We start from the raw sequence: 23,692 nt of genomic DNA, 5'->3' as shown, positions 1-23,692 counted from the left end.
GGTTGCATGCTTCAATATGCATCCTCTGGAATTGTGGCTGGTTACATTGTATTGAACAGAGTTCCTACATCTTTCAAAGATGTTTTTACAATACTGTTGTTATTGTATAAATCCTGGTTCTACTCACTTCACTTTCCATCAGTTCATACAATTCTTCCTAGGTTTTTCTAAAACTATCCCATTCCTTATTTCTTATAGCATTGTAGCATCCCATTATATATGTATACCATAACTTATTCAGTGGTTCCTAAATTTATGGACAACCTTTCAGTTTCCAATTCTTTGCCACCACAAAAAAGAGCTGCTAAAAATATTTTTGTCCCTATAGGTAGTTTTTCTTTTTCTTTAATGTCTTTTGGGTATGGACCTAGAAGTGGTATTGCTTGGCTTTTGCACAGTTCAATATGGCATAATTTCACATTGCTTTTCAGAATGGCTGGACAAATGCACGGCTCCACCAAAAGTACATTAAAATGCCTCTTTTCCCACAGCCTTTCTGGCACTTTTCATTTTTGTAAACATTGTCAATCCAATGGATGTGAGGTGGTACCTCAAAGAGAAATTTACATTTCTCTAAATAATGTGATTTACAATATTTTGTCATATGGCAGCTTTAATTTTTTTCTTCTGAAAACTGCCTATTAATATCTTTTGACTACTTGTCAATTTGAGAATGGCTCTTATTCTTACACATTTGACTCAGTTTCCTATATATCTTACAAATGAGGCCTTTATCAGAGAATTTAGCTGCAAAGATTTCTTCCTAATACTCTTCTAATTTTAGCTACCTTGGGTTTGTTTGTGCAAAACTTTATAATTTTATATAATCAAAATTGTCCTTTTTTACCTCCTATGAACCTACTTCTTGTTTGGTCATGAACTCTTTCCCTAGATCTGACAGTTAATTTCTTCTGCGTTCTTCTACTTTCTATATGAATAATGAGAAGTTCTGATGGCCAGACCTGGTCTAAAAGAAGAGATAGGAGAAAGCAGCTTCCTTCTTTCTTCGCAGTGGTGGGATTTATGGTTATGGAACACTACAGGTTATTTCCGACTTTCTCAATGTGCCAGTCAGTTTTGCTGAAACTGCTTTTTTCCCTCTCTGTATTTGTTATAACAGATTAATCTTTGGCAGGAGGAAGTGATAGGGTATGGTTGATATAAAAACAAGAATAACAAGCAATTTATTTTTAATCAAATAAAACTAAGAGATGGGGAGGAGTGAGATACTGGTTTATTCCAGAAGACAAAAACATGTACTTCATAGTACCTGGACATGAGAAACTGTTTTCTGCAAATAGTAATGTGTGTGTAGCAGAACCCACCCAGAACAGAAACTGAAGTCTGTATCCAACAAGGCAGAAGTGGGCTGGGCGAGGCCACATATGACTTCAGTGCCTCTTAGAGGAGTCCCGGATGGATCTCAAACACACACAAAAATCCATTCCCAAATGTTTCTTGAATGTTAAAATGTCTGTAATGTTTATAGCCTACTCTGACAAAATCAAGATATAAAATCTTACATCCATTTAAAAATCTCTGTGAATGTTCTTTCTCAGACAAACTTACTTCTGAGAAATTGTGGGTTCCAAACAAGTTGAACAAGGGAAAGAATCCAGAAGTATCAGGAAGCCTGTGTTATTGTTCTACTTTAGTGAGGTGGCCAGACTAGAGAACTGAAAGGTGGTGGTTAACTTCTACATTTTCCTATTTGAACTATTTCAAAATTTTGCTATTCCTATAATTGGAAGAGCAATAAGCTTGGAATTAGGGGACATCTGGGTTCAAATTTCAGTTCCAATACTTCATGTGTGACCTTACTCAAGTCATTTGGTCTCTGAGTTTAAACTTCCTCTTCTGTAGTATGGGGATGAGAGGTAGCATGGCTTGGTCAATAGAGAGTTCAAGTCCTGACAAATACTTTGTGTGACCACAGGAAAATCGACTTCTCAATACCCAAGGAAATTCTCCAAAACCGTAAGTTAGACAAGTTGATAATTTACATTGGTGGATGGAGTTTTCACACCGGATGTTCTTTTTAAAATACTCAAATAGACCTGTGATTTCTTTGATTCAGAAGTACCCTCCAATAATGCAGATTGAGACCTATTCCTGCTTCTCTATCCTGTAGGACCCTCATCCATTCCCCCAAAATGTTTGTCATAGGGATCCCCGACAAAATGCCGGAAGCCTTCCTCATCCTCTGCCAACATCAAAGGGTGTTTCTGTAGCACTCTAAGCATCCATCTTTCACACACCGATGTATTATTCACTCCTTTTGTTCCTTTTTCCTTGTTGGTTACATGTGGTAGCCTGCTCCCAGCCACCATGCACCTTTCCATTGCCTTCTGTGTAATGCTCATCTTTAGTTCTTTTAAGGCAGTGGTTTTCCAAGTTTCACTGCTATATAGGAACACTGGTAAAATGTTTGTATTGAAAAAAATGGACCTTTGCTGTTAAAAATCGAGGCTTGGGGGTCAGTAAAATGTTTTGCAATTTCCAGTAGCAATACAGTCCACTCTCCTTTTCAAGTCTGGGACCATTTCTATCCCAAATGACCCAACTCTGTATCATTTTCCATCTGTGCCATCTATCCCACAGATCTATAATGTTGGACAACTGTAGTGCAGGGATCAGCAAACTGAGACCCATGGGTCAGATCTGGCTAGCTGCCTGTTTTTGTATGGCCCATGAACAGGGAATGTTTTTTTTTTTTACATTTTAAAATAAAGTTTTATTAGAACCTAGCTATACTCACTCATTTATGTATTGTCTAGGGCTGCTTTCAGGCTGCAGTGGCAGTTGAATAGTTACAACAGAGAACTTATGTTCCTAGCTCATTGCCTCACATGGCTGCCCAGCATACTGCAGATCACATGTAGTGATAACTCAGCAGAGCTTTGAGGGCCCTGATGTCAAAACAAGAAAGGAAGAGAAAAATAAAATAAAATTTTGTTATGATTTTTTGAGCTAAGGGCCGAGATTGAAAATTTTTTTGAATAAAAAGAACCACCATCAACAACCATTAATTATGAAACACTATATGGCTTTGGGTATTAGCTTTTGATATAGACTTGATTTGTTTTTTAATAAGTTAAGCCTAAAAATACAAGGCAAAAGAGTGCTAATATGTGGAACACATACTGCAATAAAGTCAATTCAATGACAAAATTGTGATTCACAAATAATATCAAGTTGCTTTATATACCTCTATTGCAGTCAAACGTTAGACCAAAGAAATGAAATTTCCATTCCTACACACATTTATAGGAGATATATTTCCTAACCTCCAATTAAAGTTTCATTAGCATTTTTGGACCTCCATGCAAATGCAAAAGAAATCTTCATATTTCAAAATCAATTTATTTAACCATGTAATTGAAGGGCTGCTACTTAACCTTCATTTGGAAGTAGTTAATGGGCAATGTAGTATGCTAAAAGGCAAATAACAGAAGAATCTAATAGAATTCTATAAATGTCTTCCAATCAGTGAATATGCTCAGTTAAAATCTTACACTTAAGACTGTTATCAGTATTTGTCGCATCACTCTCATTTCTCTTCCCAATTTTTCCTCTACTTCTCTAACTTGCTTTTCCAAATCCTTTTTGAACTCTTCCATGGCCTGAGACTAGTTCATGTTTTTCTTGGAGGCTTTTGATGTAGGCTCTTTGACTTTGTTGACTTCTTCTGGCTGTATGCTTTGGTCTTCTTTGTCATCAAAGAAAGATTCCAAAGTGTGAATCTGAATCTGAATCCGTTTTCGCTGCCTGGCCACGTTCCCAGCCAACTACTTGACCCTTGAGTTTTTCATCGAGGTATGACTGCTTGTAGAGTAGAGAGTACTTTGTTCCAAGCTTGAGGGGATGCGCTGTTGTTTTCAGAGCTATTTCTATACAGCAAGCTCTGCCACACCAGCTCTCCTCCTCCCCCAAGAACTGCCAACCTAGAACGCGACTCAGATCTTAAGTAGGCTCTGTACTCCTGCTCTGATCTGTCACTTAATTCCTCCACCAGGTGGGCCTGGGGCCAGAAACAACTGCAGCTGTAGTTCTGTCAGAGTTGCACAACCTCCACTGCCTCTGGGGCAGTGGCTGAATCCCAAACTCCTTTCACTCTGTCCTCACAGTTTTTTCCCACTAACCTTCTCTGTTGTCTTTGATGTTTGTGGGTTGGGAAGTCTGGTAACTGCCACTGCTCACTGATTCAGGGCACTAGGGCCTGTTCCACCTGGCTCCCAGGTCTGGTTGGTCCAGGCACGGCTCATGCTGGGCTCTGCTCTACTCCCAGCATGGTGCAATAGACCTTACTCAGCGACCATTCAGGTTGTCCTGGGCTGGAGCCCTGCTTCCCTCTGCTGTTCCGTGGGTCTGCAGTTCTAGAATTTGTTCAGAGCCATTTTTATAGGTGTTTGGAGGGTCCTGGAGGAAAAATTTTCTCTTTTATCTCCTTCCTCCCTACTTTCCTGTAGGGTAAGATAGCTAATTTAGTGTGTATGTTATAGCCTCCTTAAGTCAAATCCGATGAGAGCAAGATTGACTCATTCCCTTTCACCTGCCCCCTCTTCCCTTCCAATTGCTTTTTCTTGCCACTTTTATTTGAGATAATTTATCCCATTCTATCTCTTTCTCCTTCTCCCAATATATTCCTCTCTTACCCCTTAACTTTATTTTATTTTTTAGATGTCATCCCTTCATTTTCAACTCACCCTGTGCCCTCTGTCCATATATATATGCATATTCCCTTCAACTACCTTAATACTGAGAAAGGTCTCATGAGTTACAAAAATCATCTTTCCATGTAGGAATGTAAACAAAGTGGTTCAACTTTAGTAGGTCCCTTATGATTTTTCTTTCCTGTTTACCTTTTCATGCTTCTCTTGATTCTTATATTTGAAAGTCAGACTTCCTATTCAGCTCGGGTCTTTGCATTGAGAAAGCTTGAAAGTCCCCTATTTTATTGAAAGTCCATATTTTGCCTTGGAGTACTACACTCAGTTTTGCTGGGTAGGTGATTCTTGATTTTAATCCTAGCTCCTTTGATCTCCAGAATATCATATTCCAAGCCCTTTGAAGCTGCTAGAGCTTGTGTTATCTTGATTGTGTTTCCATAATATTCAAATTGTTTCTTTCTGGCTGCTTGCAATATTTTTTCTTTACCTGGGAACTCTGGAATTTGGCTACAGTATTCTTAGGAGTTTTCTTTTTGGGATCTTTTTCAAGAGATGATCAGTGGATTCTTTCAATTTCTATTTTACCCTCTGGTTCTAGAATATCACAGTAGTTTTCCTTGATAATTTCTTGAAAGATGATATCTAGGCTCTTTTTTTGGTCACGGCTTTCAGGTAGTCCAATAATTTTTTGATTATCTCTCCTGGATCTATTTTCCAGGTCAGTGGTTTTTCCAATGAGATATTTCACATTGCCTTCCATTTTTTCATTCTTTTGGTTCTGTTGTATAATTTTTTGATTTCTCATGAAGTCACTAGCTTCCATTTGCTCCATTCTAATTTTTCAGGTGGCATTTTCCTCAGTGGTCTTTTGGACCTCCTTTTCTATTTAGCTATTTCTGCCTTTCAAGACATTCTCCTCCTCTTTGGTTTTTGGACCTCTTTTGCCATTTGGGTTCATCTTATTTTTTAAGAGGTTATTTTCTTCAGTATTTTTTTGGGTCTCCTTTAGCAAGCTGTTGGCTTGTTTTTCATTGTTTTCTTGCATCTCTCTCATTTCTCTTCCCATTTTTTCCTTTACTTCTCTTACTTGCTTTTCCCAATCCTTTTTGAGCTCTTCCATGGCCTGAGACCAATTTATATTTTTCTTGGAGGCTTTTGATATAGGATCTTTGACTTTGTTGACTTCTTCTGATTATACGTTTTGATCTTCTTTGTCACCAAAGAAAGATTCTATACTCTGAGTCCTTTTACGCTGCTTGCTCATTTTCCCAGCCCATTAGTAGACTTTTGAGCTTTTTGTCAGGGTATGACTGCTTTCAGAGTGGAAAGTGCTTTGTCCCAAGTTTCAGAGGTTTTGTGCAGCTGTTTTCAGGGCTACTTCTATTCTGAGGTGGTATGATACTCCTCTCCTGGCCTGTGAATGCAAGCACTCCTTTCTGCCATGTAGCCACTGGGAGGACTCCCTCTCCAAAAAGCTCTGCCACACCAGCACTGCTCCTCCCCCAAAAACCACCAACGAGGATCATGACCCAGGTCCAAGCAGGACAAAGCAAGGCAACCCTGCCTCAGTGCCAGCAAAGTGATCTGTGCACTCCCACTCTGATCAGCTGCTTGATTTCCCCTACCATGTGGGCCTGGGTTTCCAGAAGCAGCTGCTGCTGCTGTTGCTGCAGCCACCTTTTGGGGCTGCGGCCAGACCATGCACTTTTCTTACCCAGATCCAGCAGTTTTCCTACTGACCTGCTCTGTTGCCTTTGGTGTTTGTGGGTACAGAAGTCTGGTAACTGCCACAGTTCAGTGATTTAGGGCCCTGAGGCCTGCTCTGCCTGGTCTACTCTGGCCTGGTCTGTTTTAACATGGCCCACATTGGGCTGTGCTCCCCTCCCAGCATAGTGCGATAGACCCTTCCCAGAGACCATCCAGGCCATCTTGGGCCAGAGACTTGTTTCCTTCTGTTATTTCATGGGTTCTGTTGCTCTAGAATTTGTTTAGAGTCATTTTTTTACAGGTGTTTAGAGGGATTTGGGAGAGAGCTTAAGTGAGTCCCTGTTTTCAAGCTGCCATCTTCTGAAATCAATTTGATTATTTTTAACTAAGGATCATAGAAATATACAGTAAAGTTGGAAGGGCATTTGGAGGTCAAAGTTATCTTCTCCATTTTTACATATGTGGAAACTGAGGCACAAACAGGCACAAAGAGAGAGGTTAATTGCTGAAAGTTATTTAGATCTTAAATGGCAGAGCCAAGAATTCAAAGACCTAGTTCCTCCTAGCTCACTACACCACTAATTTTTCCTGATTCTGCCCTATGAATGCCAAACAACAAATCTTGTCCCTCTTACATATAGCAGCTTTTCAGATATTTGAAGACATCACTTATGTCCCTGAGTCTTCTCCTCTACAGGCTTCACATCCCCCATCCCTTCAACTGACACTCACATGATGCAAACTAAAAGCCCTTCACCCTTGGGTTGCCCTCCTGTGTATACTCTGCAGCTTATCAATGCCCTTCCCAAACCAAACAGTATTTCATGCGTGGCCTGACCATGGCAGAATACAGGGAGGCTCTTCCTTGCTTATCATTTGAAGCCATGCCTTGCTGGAGCCCAGGTCACATGACGTTTGGCTGCTGCAGCAAACTTCTGACTCCTACGGAGCTGGCAATGCATCAAAACCTAGAGGGCTTTTTCAGACAAATTGCTGTCTAACCACTCTTCCACCATTCTGTGCTTATGAAGTTGATTTTTTAAACTCAAATGTAACGCTTTCTTTTGCCCATTGAATTTTATCACACATTAGATTTAACCTAATGCTATACCCTCTTTAGGTCTTTTGGATCCTAAGTATCAAGGCAGTATGTTAGTTATTCCTCATAACTTGATGTCATCTGAAAATCTGACGAGCCTGCTATCCATACCTTTATCCAACTCAGAGATAGGAACATCAAGTAGCATGGGGCCAAGCACTCCATGAAGACGTCCTGTACAACAGTGCCCAGGTGAGGGCCACCAGACAAGTCTCTTGGCAGTAATGCAATCTGAAGCTGGATCATGGCTCTGCTTCCTTTAACTATAAGTTCCCACTCTTCAAGTGTTCTTGAACATTTAAGAGCTCTAACTGGTCATGGTGTATGTACCTGAGCTCAAGGGCAATCTCTTCTGTTCTCATGATTGATCTTTGCGGAAACTTGAGTTGGGCATATATTCAAGACCCTAGGGAGCGTCATGTCTAGGCTCTCATTGTCTTGGGGTAGAGGAGGCCATAACCAATCTGCAGAGGATATGCTGTCAGTGATACTGAGAGATATCGGTTATCTCACTATGAGCAGTCTACTCAGGATGGGCATTAATGATCCTGAAAAGACCTAGGCAGAAGCAACTCTGATCTTGAGAAGGAAGCACAGCAACTTATAGCTTCATGAGTTTCTTTGTAAAAAGTGCAATGTTTTTCCCACTTTACTTTTCTATCTCATTTAGTAAAAAATATGAGAACGAGATGATGATAATGACCTGACTTGTAATTTAGCTTCCCCATATTGATGTCAGTAGCACTTGCACCTGTGAGTCAGAATAAGAGAACTAGCTCATGAATAAAGGAACCACCCTCAACCATGATAACCCATCTTGTACTTGAGTAGTTCACTTATTGAATCCAAAGTTAAGACTTTGCATTTATCCCGCTTGAATTTCATTTTATTATATTCAGCCCTATTTTCTAGCCTTTTAAAGTAATTTTTGGTTTTATTATCCTCAGTTACTCTTTCCAGCCTTGTGTCACCTGAAAACATAATTATGTCATGTATATTTTTATTCAAGTCATTGACAAAAATGTTAAACAGGATAGGGTCAGGCCCAAGTTGTTTGGGCATTGTCACAGGAGACACTGCAGAGAGGTAGTAGTGTATCAAGTGGTGGACTTAAAGGCAGGAAGTCCATAGTTTAAATATTGATTTATGCTCTTACTAGCTTGTGAACCTGGTCAAGTCACTTAACCTCTCTCGTCCTTAGTCCTCTTGTCTGCACAATAGCAGTAACCAAAGCACCCACCTCACTGGGTTGTGAGGATCGATGCAATAGTGTGTGTAAAGCATTTTGCAAACCTTGAAGTGCTACACAGACATTTGTTATTATCATTCCTAGTGTTATTAGTCTAGCCCCCAACCAGATATAAACCCATCTGTTTACAGAGTCTCTCTCTCTATCTTCTCCACAAGAATAGTATGTGATACTTTGTCAAGTACTGTTTACTTGCTGAAGTGCAAGTAAACTATATCTGCAGCATTCCCCTGATTTACTATTTAGGAGCTGTCAAAAAAACAAATCACAAAGTCTGACATGACCTGTATTTGGTGAGGTCCTGCTGGCTCTTTGTACTCGCCATTTTCATAATGTTCCCTAACCATCTGTCCATTGCTTTGCCATAGAATTTTTCTGGAAATCAAAGTCAAGCTCACAAATTTGTAGTTTGTAGACCCTGCCCTCTTTCCTTTGGGCATTTGTCCTTCTCAGTTCTACAATAACTCTACCTTTTTCTACAGTCTTTGAACTGTGACCAACAGTGATTCGCCATCTTAATAAAAGTCTTTCAGTTACCAAGAATGCAGTTCATCTAAGCCAGTTGTTTTCATTTTCTGCTTTAATTTTAGTGTGTGACCCCTTAACTACAGGGTATCCCTAAAGTTTGGACACATAGACAAAAATGCATATTTTGAAATATTTGGAATATTAACAGACCTTAGCCCCCTTGACTTCTTTTTCTGGGGTATGCTAAAGGAGAAGGTGTACTCAATGAAAATCACAGATGCAACACACTTGATTGAACGCGTAAAGAGTGAATGTGCTAAAATTGATGCAATGTGGAGTTATTGCATCGAGTTCACTTAAATCTTGCAAAGCACATCAACCTTTGCATCACAAATGGCGGAAATCATATCGAAGATGTTATTTGTTAATATTCCAATGAAATAAAATGTTGTTGAAAATTTCATTCATTTCTTAAAAATATGCATTTTTGCCTATGTGTCCAGACCTTAGGAACACCCTGTACATTGTTCCTTCAGTGTAGCCCCACCCTGTGGTATCTAGGTGGATAGATGGTTTTTTCCTTTTCCCCCTCAGTTTTAGTTTAGAGACTGTTTGGATAGAGTTGCAAAACACCAGATGAATGCAATTTTCCCACCTTTGTTATGTGTACTTCTTTCCTGACCAGGAGTCTATTATTACTTTGTTGTAGTCTAAATCCCATTTTCAGACACAATGCATCAATATTGCCCATTGAAGAGAATCAGTAAATAGGGGTGAGGGATGAGGAAGGAAAGGAGGGGGTGTTGGTGTTAGCCATAAAAGCACTTTATTCAGTCCATTTTAGGGGGAAAGCACAAATAGTATCCTGAATTGATCATTTAGAAACATGATACTTTCATACTAGGTCCTGATTATATCAGGAACATTGGGGGAGGGGGAGCGTTTAGAAAAACTACTTTTTCTCTTAAATATGACCTGAAAAAAAATTACTTCCCTGTTTAATGAGAGCCACATTGGGGAGAGAACAGTTATTTACCCTTTTTTTGTCACCAAGGAACATTTTCTAGTAATAACAAAATATGTTATTCTTGTAGGCAGGAATTAATAAATTAGCCCAATTATGATACAGGCCCAGGCCAGTGCTAATATGTGAGGATCTTTGAGCAGAGTGCTTATTGTTAGCATAGGGGAGGACAGATAGGAAAGGCTATTTCTAAACAAGTTAGATGGAATATTATCTCCAAGGCATAAAATATCATGTTTGTTATTTCACTAAGAGTAGTAAGCAATTCCTTTTGCCTAATCTGAATAGGACAGGTAGAAGGTTCTTTTTATGTTGGAAGAAGAAAAATAGTATTTGTGATCTGGGATAGGATTTGTCTGATTACCTCCACCTCTTCCCCCTGATATTTTTATAGCACTTTACAGTTTGCAAAGCCATTTATGCATTTGATCTCATTTACCTCTTAACATCAATATTAAATGTAAGTACTTATGCATGTTCTCCCCATTTTACAAAAAGAGAAACTGAGGCTCCAACAGGTTACATATCTTGTCCATGGCCTCGCAGCTAGTTGATCTTTGGAGGCCAGGTTTGAATCTAGGTAGTCACACTCCATGCCCAGTGTTCTCTCCCTGGCACCCACATTTCCACAGCACCCACATGAGAGAGGCAGCCTCAAATAGTTGTTAAGACACTGGACTTTGAGGCAGGAAGAGTTCAAATCCTTCCTCAGATTTCTAGGTTTGTGACCGAGGGGAAATCACTGAACCTCTTTGTGCTTTAGTTACTGCATCTCTATAAAAATGAATGAGTTGGATCAATAGACTTTTAAGTTTCCATTCTATCATCTCTGATACAGTGATTTAGAAAACTTACTGATTTTTTGATGGATGCCCATAGTTTTTGAGCCGATAAAACAGGCTATGGGGTTTTGACCTCTAGATGTACAGCCTAAATTAGGCAGGGAAGAAACAAAACAGGGAGCGTGTAGGATACACACTCTAGCAAAGAGCAAGATCCTACATGCCCTAGCCATAGGTGTTCTAGGATAGTCTTTTTCAGAGATCTCATCTGTCCCCATGGCTTCAGCTGTGTCTGTGAAGATAACCCAAAGAGCTATGTATTCAGCCTTGATCTTTCTCCTGAGCAGAGTCCTATATCACCAGCTGTCTTTTGGACATTTCCAATCCCACAGACACCAAAAACTCAATGTGTACAAAACACAAGTCTTCTTTCTCCTCACACACTCCTTCCTTCCTAACTTCCCTTCATTTACTAAGCCTTGCGGAACCTACCTTTACAAAGTCTTTGGCCACCTGGTAGAATCACTTTGTGTGCTTAAAACACTAGCTTTTAAACTAGCTCTGTCGAGAGGTAGAAAAAGAAAAATTGACTCATATTTTACACTCTTCTCATCCTGCCTCTTCTAACACTACCACCAAATATGATGGCAGTAAAATAGATGATAAAGAAAAAATTTTTTCAAGTCACCAGGGAAAAGTTGTGATTTTTCCTTGAAGACATTTGCCATAAATTTATTAGGTGTTGCGTAACCATCTGCTACATCCATAAAACATGAGCTGTGTGCTTTGGCTGAATAATTATCCTGATTCTTACTTCCCTCTTTTATTCAATAAATATTGAAGTCATTCTATATGTTATGCAAATACAATCAGTTTTCTTACAATGCAATGTGCATTCCTAAAAATCACTGAACTGTACAAAACTGTAATAAAAACCACTTGGCTAGAAGAAGATGGAACATATTACCTATTGGATTTATGGATAAGAGAATTTATGAATAAACAGAGAGAACATTGTGAGATGTAAAATGGATAATTTTAAAAAAGGTTTTATACAAAGAAAACCAATGTAGCCAAGATTAGAAGGAAAACAGAAAATTGGGAAAGAATTTTTATGTTGCTGTTTCTCATGGATGAAATCACACATATGCAAAACCAAAATTCACATTATCCTCAAAATGTTCCTTAATAGATCAGTTACATTTACACAAATTTGAGTTTTCAAGGGAACTGGGAGGGTAACTGACTTGTCCAGGGTCATACTACCAGCATGTGTCTGACTTGGACTTAGGTATTCCTGACTTTGTCGAACTTATGCCTCCACTGTACCATGCCATGTCTCTAGATCTATCATGCTAGCTAAACATAGTAATAATAGTTGAGTGAACAGGAACTACATTTCCTAGTTGCATAGTCTGCTTAACCAAAATAAAGATATGAGTGCCTCTATGAAGGGAATCAGGAAATTAGGCCTGGCTTATTCCCCATTTTTAAATAACTGAACAATGTATATATTGCAGACTGTAAGAGTGATAACCAGACTGTTGCTCTGTAAGAGAAAACGTTTCTTTCAAATGTTAGTAGTAGATGTTGTACAGGAAGTTTTTGTGGCCACCCACATAGTCTTTTTAACTGTTAATCGAAAAAACATTTTTCTTGTGGAATGTAACATCAACTAGATCGGATGTGTTTTTTTTTTCACATCTACACATTTTTCTTTGCCCATTGTGGTGGGATAGTAGGACCAAATTTACTTAGAAGTCCGATGATTCCAAACACTCATTATTGTGAACCTTAGAAATGCTAACTAGTGTACTGTGCCAACTCCTACCTCAGCTTCCCCAACTTTTGACAATTAGGAGTTCAGGTGTAAATCTATTCAGGGCCTTCCAAGACAGATCAATAAAATGAACTTAGGATTCCTGTATCCAAAGCTAGTTCTATAAGGTCACATCAGCCCATGAGAATCTTAAGTCAAATTATTAGATTTGCTACTGGCTAACCTAGGATTATGTTACAAGATTAGAAACTAATATATACCTCCAAACATTTGTTTTCAAACTTTGTCATCCCTTCCCTTGACTGTACATATACAAACTCCCTAGAGGCCCTCCGGATTTCACATCATCTTCCCAGGAAATATATAGGTTAAAAATGAAGTAAACCGAAACAACAGCTGACATTTTTAAGGGATTGTGCTGTTTCCACTAGTTTTTGAAAATTGTTAGAAATGCCCCCTGTAGCAATAAAGCAATTTAAAAAGTGAGGAATAAGCATATATAAGGAGAAATTAAAATTACTTATATTTGTAGAAGATAGGATCATTTATAATAATGAGAACCCAAGGAAATTAATGAAAATGTTAATTGAGACAATGAATCTATATAAATGCAATCAATCATACAGAATCCACAAAACTATCACCTTTTCTGCATTTTACTAACAAAACCCAGGAAAGAAATGCAAGAAAAAAAGATGCAGTGGAAGCAGCACTCTATTTTGAGTCACAGGCCCTAGGTTTGAATCCTGCGCTGCCACTTACTAGCCATATAACCATGGATGATAACAGCAACAATATTAGCTGGCATTTATATAGTACTTTTAAGTTTGCAAAGCACTTTCAAATATCTCATTTTATCCTGATAACCCTAGGAAGTGGGTTTTCCAAATTGGGGTGGGGGTGGGGGGAAGGTGATAATAACATTTTCTCATTTGTAAAAATAAGGAAACTGAGGCAAGACAGTAATTAAATGACTTGCCCAGAATCACACAGCCAGTAAGTATCTGAGGCAAGATTTGAACTTGGATCTTCCTGATTCTGAGCAGGTGGGTAGCAGTAGATAGAGCGCTGGGCCTGGAGGAAGGCCAGAGTTCAAATCCAGTCTCAGACAAATGGTGTGACCCTCAGCAAGTCACTTAACGCTGCTTGCCTCAGTTGCCTCATCTGTAAAAATAAGTTGGAAAAGGAAATGGCAAACCATTCCAATATCTTTGTCAACAAAACCCCAAATGGGGTCATGAAGAGTCAGACATGACTGAAATGACTCAACAACAACTTTCTGATTCCAGGTCCAACAGTATGCCCTGTACCACCTCACTGCTTACATTTTTTTACATTTCAACATTTCTTAATGTGTAAAATGAATGTATTTAACCAAATGATCTCTTAGGACTTTTCCATGTCTAAATCTTTGAAACAGTGACAAAACAATTTTTATAAAACTAAAACAAGGCCTGAATAATTAGAGAAAGATTTGATATTTATGACTGATTAGTACCAACATGGTAAAAACATTTCTACCTAAATTACACACATTTACTATCATATCAAATTACTACAATGATATTTTATAAATTATTCAGAATAAAATGTCAAGAATACCAGAGGAATATAATTTAAAAAGTAGAAAAGTAGGCTTGAGGCTGCCAGATTTCAAACTGTACTTCAGAAAAGTAATTATTTAAACTATCTGCCATTTGGTAGACAGAAAAGTAGATGAGATGAAAACACCAGATAAACAAGAAATAGAAACAAATGCTGATCGCAATTTATATTGCTCAGCAAACCCAAGAGCACAAATAGTTACTGGTGAAAGGAGGTCTTCAACAACAATTGCTGGGAAAACTGGAAATCAGTTTAGCAAAAAAGGGGTTTAGATCAGCATCTTATACCACATCCAATTTCAAATGGCTAAATAATCTAAATGTTAAAAAATTATTACACTATGGAAAAAGAAAAAATAGAGAATAGTTATTTTTTCCACGGTTTCAATTAGAAAATGAATTATCAAACAAGGGGTAGATGATACAAAAGATAAACTAGAAACATTTATATGCTTGTCACAGACACCTAATAAATGCTTCTTTGAGTGATAGAATTATATACAATTAAAAATTTTTACACAAATGAAATCAGTGCAGCTCAAGTTAGATTATAGCCCATTAAAAATTTCTGAGAAAAAGCCTGACAGAGTAAAATTGACACAAATATGTAACATAAAGAACAATCTTCTGATTGGTAAGTGGTCAAAGGACATGTTCAATTTAAAAAATAAATAACTAAGACCATGTGAAGTAATGTTCAGAATCATGAATATTCAGATAGATTATATACCCATCAAACTATCGAAAATGCTAAATTAAAGTTTGGGATAACTAGCTCATTGAAGGGCCCATGTGAAAACAGAAATGGCAAATTCACTGCTAGTGAAATTGTAAGTTGTTGCAGTATTTCTAGAAAACAATTTTGAACTATGCAATGAGTTAACTAAATTATTTACATCCTTTGACCCCCAAGATCCCACTCCTGTAACTAGGGTTCAAAAGGGTTATTGAAAAGGGACAAAAAACCCCTCATAGGAACAAAAAAAAAGTTGTTATGCATTATAATAAAAAGCTATTAACAAAATGTCCCCAAAGATTGAATCATAGGTCATAGGGTTTTTTTAAGAACTAGAGTCATCTTGTTAAACCTTCACATTCAACAGATACAAAAATTAAGATTAAATTACTAACAGATGATATAGCTATCCATTGAACCCATGTTCTCTAACTCTAAATGACTGAACAGATTAAAGCATAGGGATATCATGTAAATAGGGCAGCTAGGTGATACAGTGGATAGAGTGCCAGGCCTGGAGTCAGGAAGACTAATCTCTGTGTTCAAACCTGGCCTCAAACACTTACTAGTTGTGTGACCCTGTGCAAGTCACTTACCCTGTTTGCCTCAGTTTCCCCCTCTGTAAAAGGAGCTGGAGAAGGAAATGGCAAACCACTCCAGTATCTTTGCCAAGAAACCCCCAAACAGGGTCATGAAGTTTTGGACATGACTGTAATGACTGGACAACATCATGTAATGCTACTTTGCTATAAGGAATGACAACTGTGAAGGTTTCAGATTAAAAAAAACAACACACCCACAGACAATATAAAGTCTGATGCAGGGTAAAGAAAGCTAAACAAATGGTACATACTTAATGACTGCAGCCGTGTCCTGAGAGTCAACATGGACAGGCACCTGAATTCTGGTCAAATACAATGGACAATACCAGTAGTATAGTATCATTTATGGGATACATATCCTTCCTTTCTATTAATAATAATCATCTTGGGGGGGGTCTTTAAAAGGATTTGTTTGGATATTTGTTGGGAAGTATCTGTTGGATAAAAAACAAAATGAAGGAACAGAGGGAGGAAAGGAAAGGAAAGGGACCTGATTGGGTTGAAAAAGATAAATTAAAAGCTGATCTAGCCAAGTAAAAGGAGTGGGCGGTGGGACAACTTACACCACTCTTTTGCAATTCTCCTCAGCCAAAACTGTTCATAATGTGTTAGTTATTCCATGCTTTCCAGAGTATGTTCTTAAAATTATGATATTGAACTACTAGTGTTGGTCAGTTTGTTGACGACATCCTGCCATTTTGCTTTTTAGGTCACATGAACCAAACAAGTGAATGTGAAAAGTGGATCAAGGCCAATGCACCCAGTGGCACTGTGCATCTCAAAAGCCAAAGCTGGTTTCAGTCCCTCAGACTGAAGGATTTCTGATTGTTTGAACTCTGTTACAAATAACAATCATTGAACATCAAATCAATGAGGAAGTATTGATGCCCCTAGTCATAGAAACATTGGAAATGTTAATTTAGAAACGAATGCTGACTGGTCAGTGATGTTCTATGGTCTCACATTTGTGTTTAGCTGCTGTGTGATGTTTCCACATATATACACCCCAGCATCAGTTCAAGCTGTGAATAATAATATATGTGACAGAATCTGCAAAAAGTTAATCACTGGCAAAATGAAAGAAACTACAAGCAACATTCAGCTATTTTATTGCCTGGTAATATCAATACAGGAGATACTCACTGCAATTTGATAATGGGGGATAAAGTTGTTTTATGAACTCCTTCCTTTCAAACCCTAATTCTCCACTCTTGGGACATTCAGTTTATACATAAAACCAGGCAGACTTGTCCACTAGATTATATTTTTCACAATTAAGAAAAATCCATCCTTTGTGAAGAATCATAAGAGGAACATTTTGATTTTTAATAAAGTTTTAAAAATACTGTGACTTAATTTCCTTTTTCCTTGTTAAATTTTTTACATACATTTATGATTGTATACATTTTAGCTTCCAGTTTTGTAAAATAAAAAGATGGGTTAGCCTATGATTTCCCAGCTATATTTACTTTTTACTCACACCGTGAACATACCATGTTCACAGGCACAGAATGTGCTCCACTTTAGAAGACGCTTAGCATTTTTTGAAAACCATTAAGTTGGAGGAAACAGTGAGACAGTTTTCCTTAACTGTACTCATTCTCATCTAGGCACACACACATTCTGCCTCCCAAAGCTAAAAATAAAATTTATAGAGTTAGCCAATAAAAGCCAGAAGGATCAGAGACACAACAGTAATTTGTATTCTCTACACTTAGCAAGATATCAGAAGAAAATATTGCCTTATTATGCTCTCCCAAGCCCAATTTTACTTGGGCTATGCTTGCTAAATGCTTTTTTTATTGAAGAAGTCAGTAAGCCCTAAGTTATCTTTTAACACTTCTCACTGAAAACTTTTAGGATTGACTTATTCTTTCTAATGAAAATGAGATTCTTACCTTCTCTTAATGCCATTTCTCTGCAGTGATTAATAAGGGCAATTATGTCTCTCTTCCTCCACCAAAAATTTGAGTAAGTTCTATGAGACATCGTACTCCATTTCTTTAAGTAAACCAAGTGACTTTCTCCTTACTCTCACTTTCATTGCTCCGGTGTTAATAGTTTCCTATGAAGCAGCCCCCATTTATGCTGAAAACATATGAGATCCACATTTTTGAAGCCAATCTTTAGGCAGTCCTTGTGTCTCCTAGTCTAGTTAAGAAACCACCCCTCCTTAACACCCTATGAATTTAAGTCTTCTGACTTTTTCAGTTCTGCTAAGAAATTCTACTTAGCCTCAAATCCTTTGATCCAAACTCAAACAGTTTCTAAAAAGAAGGTATGTGTATCAGAGGAGAGGTGTCCAAAAATAATAGATATATTCACAGATAGTATAGTATCTAAACTTCAGTGGATATGTGATCTGATCACTGTGGGCATTTTCTCATCATTGGGGTAGACAGAGGATTTTTTAAAATTTGGACAAACATTTGAAATATTAAAAGTTACTTTTGTGAAAAGTGAAAAATACAGGTAAAATACACTTATGAATCATTGGAGAAACAAACACAAACCATCTGAAAAAAAAATCTGTTATTAAAATATGGGAAAATTCCCAAATGCATTCATCAGTATCTTTTTGCATGTCACAGGGATAAAGCTGATACAGTTAAGGTTTATGTGTGTTTTTTCTAGAAAATAAATTACAAACCAAGTCGAGATTGGAGATTGTGAGCCCACAATCTGCCTTTGGGTCATTTTCATCTGACAGTCCAGGGAGTACATGAGGGTTAGTGGCTCTATGGGAGACTATGGTCAAGATTTACAAAGGATGGAAAGGCATGTGTTGGTTGTAAGCTACACCGTGGAGGGAATGCCCTCTGCTCAACCAGTGTCCAGAGGCCTTCCTGTAGGTCAGGTGTCCTTAATCTCTTCTGTGTCATGGACTCATTGGCAGTCTTGTGAAGCCTAATGACCTCTTTCCAAAATAGTGTCTTTAAATATGTAAAATATTAAGATAAACATTAACAAATAAACCGATTATGTTGAAAAATAGTTTTCAAAATGCTGAAAAAAAAAGTTGATGGGCCTCAGCCTGTTCTTTTACTTCAGGCTGTCTACTGTCCTTTGTTCTTGCCACATTACCCCCCTCCTTTTCTGATCACACATTTTTCTCCACGCTATCCAATTACATCCTATGCATGTCATCACTAAAACTATGCTGTAGCATACTGGAACCTAGAATATTTCAGTTGTCCTTTGGGTCACTCACTACTTTGATTCTCTGCCTATTGTGTTTATTTTTAACATTCCTTTTTAAACTTTGTGTTCCAAATTCACCCCCTTCACACTCACTGAGAAGACAAGCAATGTAAAATCAATTATATGTATGAAATCATATAAAACATATTTCCATATTAGCCATGGGTTTTTTTAAAGTAAAAATAAAGTGAAAAAAATTTCTTCAGTTTGTACTCAGTGTTCAGCAGTGCTCTCTCAGAGAGCATTTTTGCCTCATGAGTCCTTTGGAATGGTCTTAGATCACTGTATTGATCAGAGTAGAAAGTCTTTCACAGTTGATCATCATTACAACATTGCTGTTACTGTGCACAATGATCTTCCCATTTCAGTTGCATTTCACTTTTCATAGAGATTGTGCCATGTTTTTCTGAAACCACCCTTCTTGGCACCAGCACAATAGTATTTCATCACAATTGTATGCTACTGCTTTTGCAGCTATTCCCCAAATGATGAGCATACCCTTGATTTCCAGTTCTTTGCCACCACACAAAAAGAGCTGCTATAAATATTTTTGTACATATTGGTCCTTTTTCTTTGCTCTCTTTGGGGTACAGACCTAGTAGTGGTATTGCTGAATCAAAGGGTATGCACAGTTTTATAGCCCTTTGGGCATAGTTCCAAATTATTCTCCAGAAGAGCAGAGATCAGCTCCACCAGCAGTTCATCAGTGTATCTATTTTTCCCTCATCTCCACCAGCATGTCATCTTTGATAGGTGTAAGTTGGTATATCAGAGTTGTTTTAACCTACCTTTCTCTAATCAATAGCCATTTAAAGTTTATATCCTTTGACCATTTATCAATTGGCTCTTATTTTTATAAATTCGACTTAGTTCTAAACTAAGTACATATTTATCAGAGAAACTTGCTGTAAAAATTTTTATATTACTTCATTGTTTATGGTACATTTAGCAAAATGTTTTATTGTTCGGTCATTTTTTAGTTGTGTCCAACTCTTTGGGACCCCATTTGGGGTTTTCTTGGCAAAGATACTGGAGTGGTTTGCCATTTCCTTCTCCAGCTTTAGCCTATGTACTGAGCAAAGAGAAAGTTCAGAAGCAAACAGTAGCTGTGTATCTCTGATCTCTGGATCAGAGCAGGGTCTCAGCTATAGCTCAGTCTGAATGCAGCAGAATAACTATATCAGGAAGCTCAAACCAATGGGGAGCTTCCAGTTCTGTCACTCTGAACCAGCAGAGTTTTCCAATGGGCTGATAATAGCTGAGTCCAGCTGCAGTCTCCCAGTACTCTCACCAGGGCCAAGCCAATATCTTATTAAAATAAGTTGTTCATACCCAAGCCCATGTCAGGAACTTGCAGAGCTCAGACCATGAGGGCAAAGTCGGACTTAACTTGGATCAGACCACTTTGGGATAACTTAAAAACTTGCAGGTTCTCAGCCCAACCTATCATAAATTCCTAGAACAACACAACACTCAATACCCTAAAGAAAGCAGCAGAAGGACCCAAAGAGGTTAGCCTAGCTGTATCCACAGCTCAAAAATGTCCATAGCTCAGCCTTAACAAAAAGTCCAAAGTCAGGAAGCATTCAGACAGCAAGCATTTATTAAGCATTTACTGTGTGCCAAGCACTGTGCCAAGGGCTGGGAATACAAATACAAGCAAAAACTAACATAGTTCATGACCTCAATAATATTATATTCTATTTGAGTAAGAAGACAATACATAAAAGGAAGCTGAAAAGGGGAATGAGTAGAAAGATACCAGCACACAGACATAATGGAGAAGATTGGAGTGCAGCCTAGTGAGAAATTAGGAGAAGGCTGACCTGTGTAGCTGCCTTAAATAGAGATTCTGGTAACTATCCTATCAGAGGGAGGGACTACAGAGAGGGGGAGTATTTCCAAGATTTGATTTTAAGAATCGAATGAGAGCAAGATGAAAAAAAATGGAGAGTAATGGAAGAAAGAATTGGAAAGAGAATAAACACCTTAAAACAGGAAGCACAAAACCATACCCAAGAAACAAGCTCCCTGAAAATTAGAGTGGATCAAATAGAAGCTAATGACTCCATGAGACAACAAAAAGTATTAAAAAAAAGTCAAAAGAATGAAAAAAAACCAGAAGAAAATTATGGTCTTTCATAGCAAAAACGCCTGACTTGGAAAGTAGATTATGGAGGAAGAATTTAAGAATCATTACAAAGACAACACATTTCAAGAAATTGTTGGTAAGTTAAAAGAAAATTGCTCCAATCTTTAACAAAAACAAAACCAAAGGTCAAAATGAAAATAGAATCTGCCAGTCACCTCCTGAAAGAAACTCCAAAATGAAAACTCCAGGAGCATTTGTAACAACTATGTGGCTAGCAGCTGCTGCTGAGGTGTAAAACCCAACAAGACCAGCAACAAGAGTTGCCAGCACAGGTTCTTTGATCTGCCTTTCTAAGGAAAGCAACTTTAAGAGGTTTACAATCTCACTTTAATCAGACATACATATATCATCCAGTTTGTTCAAGGGGAAAAGCCAGCACCGTGAACTTCAGAGCAAATGCAAACAGAAATTACAAACAAAATATCAACAGATCAAATAACACAATTCAACAGACAAGCTTTGTCTGATCAAGACATCACGTACATAGTTACCAAAAAGAGAAGCACCAACACCTGGGTTTTTTCAAAGCCAGGGGGGGTTCCAGTGGTTACTCAAGAGTCTCCACACCAACACTCTTCCAGTGAGTAAGAGCCCCAAACAAAATGGTGGTAACGTCTGAGTTTATATACCCTTCTTAGGCCCTGAAGGCTTCATGCCTAATCAGCAAAATTTTGGGTGTGGGCCTGGGACTTTGCACCTAGCAAGACTTAATCAAAGGCACTTGATTACTTTAGAATTCTAAAAGAGAAAACAGTAGGAAAAAAAAGTCCCACATTAATTACTGATACAGCATTATAGGCAAAATCCAGAGCTTCCAGGTCAAAGAAAATGTACTATAGATAGAAAAAAAATTAATAAGCAAGGAGTCACAGTATAGACCACACAAGATTTAGCAGCTATCACCCTAAAGAAGCAAAGAGCTTGGAATACAATATTCCAGAAGGCAAAAAATATAGGTTTAAAGCCAGGAATAACTTGCCCAAGGAAACAAAGTATAATCCTACAGGGGAAAATGTTAGTGAAATAGAGGAATTCTAAGGATTCCTTATGAAAAGACCAGAGCCACAGAAAAACTGAATTACAAACATAGAGGAGTCAAGAGAAACATGAAAATGTAAATAGAAATGATCAATCATAAGGGACTAAACAAGGATAAAGTATTTATAATACAAAGAGATGTTATATGTAGCTCCTCAGAACTTTAACACCAGTGAGGGTCTAATTAAGATAGAGGATCTGAGAGTAGTTCTCTTATGATGGTCTTAAAAGAAGAAAGTAAGAGCAGAGGAAGAGGTCTATACTGTGGAGATCAAAGGGAGAGGAAGGATGGCAATTATCTCACATACTTGAGGTGCACAAGTAGAAGTTCATACAAAGAGAAGGCACAGTGAATGAAACTTGAACCTCACTCATTTTAACTAGTCAAAGAAAACACACACAACTGATTACAGAAATACATTTCACTTAAGAAAATAAGGGAAAATTGAGGAAACAGGGACAGTAGATTAAGGGAGTGAATAAAATGTAACTGAGGAGGGTGGATTTTGAAGAGGGGCTTAAAAGAAAAGAAAGGATAAAAACCTATTATTGCACTCTGAGAGAAAAAGAACAAGACAAAAGAAGTAAATTACACCAAATCTAGAGCTCTGGTTCCAAATTACTAAAATTCACTGGAGATTGAAGAACTTAATCCTAGACAATAGGTTGTCGAAGAACAAATCATAGAAATAATAATTTCATTAAAGATAATAACAGCAATGAGAAAATATACCAAAATGTTTAGGATACATCCAAAGCAGCCCTTAGGGCAATATATAAACACTTTCATCAATAAAAGAGAGAAAGAGCATATCAATGAATTCTGCATGCAACTAAAAACAACCCAGAAGTTTTAACAACTTAAAAACTCTCAAATACCAAAGTAGAAATCCTTAAAAATCAAAGAGATTGATTATTAAAAATGGGAAAAAATCCCAAAGAGATCATAAAAAAGGGAAAAGGACCTACATGTACAAAAATGTTTATATCAGCTCTTTTTGAGGAGGCAAAAAAAATTGGAAATTAAGAGTATGTCCATCAATTGGGGAATGACTGAACAAGCTATGGTACGCAAATGTAATGGTAATAAGAAATGATGAACAAGTAGATTTCAGAAAAGCCTGGAAAGACTGAAATGAACCAATGCAAAGTGAAATGAGCAGAACCAGAAGAACATTGAATACAGCAACAGCAACATTTTGTGATGATCAAGTGAATGACTTAGGTCTTCTCAGCAATACAATGATCCACGGCAATTTCAAAGGACTCATGACAGAAAATGCTATCCACAGCCGGAGAAAGAATTGATAGAGTCTGAATGCAGATCATACTATTTTCACTTTTTTTCATGGTTTTTCCTTTTGGAGTGTTTCTTCATTCTTAACTATGACTAATAGGAAAATATGTTTTATGTGATTGTACATATATAACCTATATCAAATTTTTTTAAGGGAGAAAAATTTGGAACTCAAAATTTTGTAAAAATGAATGCAAAAATTGTCTTTACATATAATTGGAAAAAGAATACTATTAAAATGGGGGGGGGATTAAATTAATACATAAAGCTAGGAGCTTTAAAT

At 37.6% G+C, this 23,692-nt stretch overlaps 1 protein-coding gene across 3 annotated transcripts in view; it reads left to right on the top strand.

The window, feature by feature from the left end:
- The window catches only part of FAM185A (family with sequence similarity 185 member A), a 79,915-nt gene extending 62,838 nt beyond the window's left edge, over nucleotides 1-17,077 (top strand). For all 3 annotated transcript variants that reach the window (XM_036761563.1, XM_036761562.1, XM_036761564.1), the window contains one exon: nucleotides 16,431-17,077. In XM_036761563.1, coding sequence (XP_036617458.1) covers nucleotides 16,431-16,546 — 116 coding nt within the window. In that variant the 3' untranslated portion in view covers nucleotides 16,547-17,077. The remainder of the gene's footprint in view (nucleotides 1-16,430) is intronic.
- Nucleotides 17,078-23,692: the final 6,615 nt, after the last annotated feature.

Source organism: Trichosurus vulpecula, chromosome 5 (genome assembly GCF_011100635.1).
Source record: "Trichosurus vulpecula isolate mTriVul1 chromosome 5, mTriVul1.pri, whole genome shotgun sequence".
Taxonomy (NCBI): domain Eukaryota; kingdom Metazoa; phylum Chordata; class Mammalia; order Diprotodontia; family Phalangeridae; genus Trichosurus; species Trichosurus vulpecula.
Note: the sequence above shows the minus strand (reverse complement) of the source record. Positions and strands in the feature narration are given on the sequence as shown.